The following is a 5,036-nucleotide window of genomic DNA, read 5'->3' on the forward strand; positions in this document are numbered from 1 at the left end:
ATCTTGAAAGGAGAGTGCAGACATTGGGATGACAGTGCCTACATCCTCAGCTTCTTGGAGTTTATAAGTATGGCAGCCCCGTGCCTCACACAAGAGAAAGACAGAAGTTATTTACGGTACAACAGCTTGACTGGATACTTACATTATCAGAATCAAGGATTTGCCAAACATTTGAAGTCATGACCTTTCTAAATGGCCTCTGGCTGTGTGGGTGATTCTCATTTACTTCACTTCCCAACCTTTCCTGTTACACACCCACCAGGTTGTGGCAGCTTCTGATTGGTGTGCTCTACATATATAGTCCCATGATGTGGAATACTGGTGTCAACAGTCTTCCTTGTTTCCTAGTACTGGAGCTTGATTTTGTGTGTTTCCTGCTTTTCTGCTTGTCACCATGAAGTTCCTGGCACTCCTTGTGTTGCTTGGTGTTTCCACTATCCTAGTCTCTTGCCGTAAGTAAAGATTTTTACTTTAACTTAAAATGGGGTCCATAATACATGAAAATACTTACTCAGTGAAACATGAATTTATGGATTCTTACATGCTGCTATTTCCTGTCCTCTTATCTAGTACCTGGTACTATCTCAATTTTTGTTTTGTTTTGTTTTGTTTTTGGTATTTTTTGAGACAGGGTTTCTCTGTGTAGCCCTGGCTGTCTTGGAACTCACTCTGTAGACCAGGCTGGCCTCAAACTCAGAGATCCGTCTGCCTCTGCCTCCCGAGTGCTGGGATTAAAGGCGTTCACCACTACTGCCCGGCTCTATCTCAATTTTTAAACTTAAACAGTTTTTTTTCTTTTTTATTAATTTATTTATTCACTTTACATCCTGTTCACATTTATCTTTATCATTGTTTGTTTGTCTGTGTGTGTGTGTGTGTGTGTGTATGCCATATGGTGTCAGGGTCTCAAACATATTGTCATGCATGTGAGGAGGTTAGAGACAGGAGTCAGTTCTCTCCTTCAGCTATGGGATCAGCTCATATCACCTAGCTAGTAAGAGAAAAGCTTTTACCTACTGAACCATCTTGCTGGTACTCACCTCCATTTTGACACATCATTGTAGGTAGGTAGACTCCACCGGGGTTTCTAATTCAGTCCAGTTTTTCCTCTATTCTGAACATGGCACTGAAATGCTTTTTTAGTGTCAATAAGTTACTTTTGAGAAGGTGACTAAAGACTTATTTCAGGGAAGCAAAACTGACCTCATGTTAGATGTCAAAGGTTTTCTTTATCTGTGCATGTGCTTCCCTCAATCTGTCTACTTGGTTGTACATGTCTGTAGTAGTGTTCACATTCTCTATCTCATCAAAACTTTACTTAAGTTTTTCTGTCTTATTTTGCTTATTTTTCTTCAGAGGACCCGGAGGCAAACAGTCCTGACACTTCTGATACTGGTGAGTCTGTGTCTGAGTACCATTCATTACCTTCCTACCATAACCATTTTCCCTTCACAGCCTCTTGGTAACCAATATCATTTGGATATTATGATATGTGAGGAAATTTTAGTAAAACGATGTAAAGCTTCAATCTTGATTATAAAATTATTTTAATGTAATGACAACATTTTATTCCTCATATAAAGATAATTAAACCTCTGACATGGACTAAGAGGAACTCTAGGCATTCATTGTTCTTATGTAGTAGATAAAATGTCATGAAGTCTGATACTGTAGCTTTAATTTTATATGTGAGTGCACAGAAGGTCTTCCACAAATTAAAGGAAGGACTGATTATATAACTCATGTGTATAAAAGAGAACAATTTTTACTGGAACAGACAGCAAATCCCTGAAAGTGCTATGGACTGAGGGCCTGGGAACATATGCCAGGGTGGGTTGAGGCAACAGCAGAGGCCTGTGCTTTACATAGGTGTGTTAGTCTCAGAATCATGTTTGATTTTCTTCTTGGAACTGGTGCTGGAGGCCAGTACCAGTTGCCTAGGAAGTTTCTTTGTGCATTTTGGACAATAGTGCCTGTAACTAGCTTGGGCTTTATTTTTATGTTTATGCCTGTCACAAAGTTCTTGCTTATGTCTTGGTCAGTGTCATTGCTGGAAGAAAATCGTAAGGTCATGAAAGATAAAGCAATAACGTATGTGATAGACTAAATATTTGATAGAATTAGTGAATTCAGAATAAAGAATAAATGTATAATTCTGGGTGGGACCAATAACATTCCAAAAAAGTGTCAGTATCTCACTTGGAGACTTTCCTTTTAATTTCAGCTGATTCTACTGGTGGAAATACTGGCTCTGAAGCTCAGGCAGATAGTACTGGTCAAAATCAAGAAGTTGATTCCTCTGATTCAGTCAATGACCAAAGTGTGAACACTGATAATACCAACACTGTTAATGAGGCCTCTGAGGAGGACAACAAGGAAGAGACAGATGATAACAGTACCGGGGATAATACCTCCGATCAGAACAATGACGTTGACAACACTGAAAAGAAAGAAGTTTCCAATTTAAAAGCTAAAATTGAAGGCCTCAAATCCGGTAAAAACCATTTCACCTAATTTTTTTCTTTATGGAACTCTCAGAATCTCTAGGTTCCCCAAGGCTACAGTGAACTGTACTTTCATGAGGAAGTAGGGGAGGGTAAGGAGATCGAGAAGAAGAGACCCTTCTTTTTTTCCTCTTTTCTAAGTTCATCATATTGTTTATATATAAGCACCAGAAGGATCAGATGTTGACAAGAGTATGTTATCAATTTTAGCTGCATCAATCTTGCAATATTAGATCTGTTAGAGGCAATGTAAACACAGCAGAAATCATTGAAAGTGTAAAGTGTCTCCATGTAGCAGGCAACTGCATGACTTTTCTTTTTCTTAAATAAAAGTCATGTTTTCTTTGGAGACTATTGTAAAAATTGAAATAGAAAATGGCCTTGTGATGAGGTCTTCCATGGATGACTGTTTTAACATAAATCAGGAGACTTCTAAAAGTTTAAAAATTTATTTAGCATGAGCGTTTTTTCCCTAGCCCTTCAACCTTAAAGTAATACCAATTATATTATACTATATCATATTTTATGCATATGTCAGGCATCATTTTATAAAATTCACATTTCTGATCTGATTCAGCTCTCTAGAAAATTAGTCCAGGTAATATATATTGTAAAAATGAAAGAATGGAGGCTTCAATGGAGCAGCTTTTCTCTGAGAGAAAGGGCAGTGATGGAGGACAGTGTTTGCCTCAGAGGACAAGGTGCTGAGGAACCTTGTCCAGGTATTGCTTCTCTTTCATATCTGGACTGTTGTTTATCATTGTGCTTGGTGATCTGTGCTGGGCAGATGCTGAGTGAGTATATGGCCATAGTTTCTTTACCAGAGAAGCTGGATTCCTTGTGCACTAATAGAAGGAAAATTAATGCTAACCACCCTCCTTTATAACTCTGTAAAAGTCCGGCTTAATGGCTCCATTGTAGACTATATATCCAAATATTGTAGATGGGAAATAAAAATTGGTTGGTTTATTTATTTTTGAGACAGTGCTTCACTATGTAGTCCAGACTAGCCATGAATTCTTGGCCTTCCTGCCAGTAATTCCTGAAGGTAACAAACTTGGGCCTCTGCCACCAAATCTGTGACTTTTAGCTTTGAGAGATGAAAATTTTATGTGTTTTGTGTTGTTGTTGTTGTTGTTTTTGCTTCTACCAAACATAATAGAGATGGTAGTCCTCATTCAGGTTAAAACAAAAAAAATGAAATCTCAAAAATCCTTCTTATTTTTTTCTTTCTCTTACAGATGCTAAAAGTGCATTTGAAAAACTACTGAGATCCTTTTATATTGGATGAGTTTGCATCTTCTACTACATCTTTCTGAAACAGACTAGCACATTCTTGATTTGATTTCCTACAGTTATTACCCTGACTATTCTCTCTCTCTCTCATTCATTGCTAACTTTTATTTTTATCAAATAAATGGTAATCATGAGCAGCATCAAAATGCTTTTGGTTTTTTTTTTTTTTTTTGTATGGACTGATGTTGAATGTGTAGGCAAAACCATGGAGATGCAAAATATTCTCAGGTATTACCTCGATCTCTTTTTAATAATTGGGCTATAGTTTTATCTGAAAGATTACTGAGTTCATTCCATAATATAAACACAGAATTAAAACTCTGAGAAAGATTTTAAATGATAACTATATCTATAAATAAGACATAAATATTAGGCATATCACTAGAGGCCTGAGCTTTTAATATTAACATATTATTTTTCAATATTAATATACTAACTAAGTGATTTAAATGTTCAGTTTCATTCATGTATTTGCAGACAAACACTCATATATATAAAATAAAAATAATCCGTTAAAAAGATTATGTTGGGGACTTTAGAGCCTGGATTTCAGTTTCAGTGAAATTGAAGCTGTGTTGATTATCTTATGAGTAGGCAAAGAGCAAGAGTTCACAAGTCTATAAGCATAAATAAGGCCAAGACCAGATGACCTTACTGCTGGATTTTACCAAACCTTTACAAGCCTGGGGTAATACTACTTAATTATTCAAAGTTTAATGAGAGATGATCTCTCAAAACTCATTCTAGAAAGCCAAGGTTACCCCTTTTACCCAAACTAGACAAGGACATGACAGTAAAAATGAAAAAGGAAAGTTTAGTTGTTAACGATCATCGATTCAAAAGTACAGAGCAAATGAAGTACCATCAAATAGATCAGTCATGATGATACAGTTGGGTTTATCCCAGAGATATCAGCTATAACTAGGAAATGAACAGAATAAAAAAAGAAGCATGCTAGTCATTTCAGTATATAATGCAAAAGTATTTAATAAAATTTAATAACCATATCCCTTCATGATAAGAGCCCTAAACAAATTATATCTAGAAGGCAGGTATTTCAACTGAAATTCCATTACATCTGTTCAATATATTACCATAACTCTTATCTAGAAGGCTTAGATAAGATAAAGAAATGATAGGGTTATATAAGTAAGGGAGGAAGTATGATAACCTGTTTGCAAATGATATGATTCTTCAAAGAGAAACATCTAAAAATTCTAACAAAAGTTTCTTGGA

The 5,036-nt window shown here is 36.1% G+C and overlaps 1 protein-coding gene across 1 annotated transcript; it reads left to right on the plus strand.

Moving 5' to 3' along the window:
* Window positions 1–394: 394 nt before the first annotated feature.
* Mucl1 (mucin like 1) lies at window positions 395–3,795 on the plus strand. The gene is made up of 4 exons (XM_085831905.1): window positions 395–452; window positions 1,357–1,395; window positions 2,225–2,494; window positions 3,746–3,795. The coding sequence occupies exons 1-4, from the start codon at window positions 395–397 to the stop codon at window positions 3,793–3,795; spliced, it is 417 nt and encodes a 138-aa protein (XP_085688031.1).
* Window positions 3,796–5,036: the final 1,241 nt, after the last annotated feature.

Source organism: Mus caroli, unplaced genomic scaffold (assembly GCF_978045245.1).
Source record: "Mus caroli unplaced genomic scaffold, Mus_caroli_1 scaffold_16, whole genome shotgun sequence".
NCBI lineage: Eukaryota > Metazoa > Chordata > Mammalia > Rodentia > Muridae > Mus > Mus caroli.

Excerpts from the sequence above, each read along its gene's own strand:
- Mucl1 (XM_085831905.1), top strand. The coding sequence starts at position 395 with ATGAAGTTCCTGGCACTCCTTGTGTTGCTTGGTGTTTCCACTATCCTA. Across the intron at positions 1,396-2,224 it reads TCCTGACACTTCTGATACTG|CTGATTCTACTGGTGGAAAT; the intron begins GTGAGTCTGTGT and ends TTTTAATTTCAG. Across the intron at positions 2,495-3,745 it reads AATTGAAGGCCTCAAATCCG|ATGCTAAAAGTGCATTTGAA; the intron begins GTAAAAACCATT and ends TTTCTCTTACAG.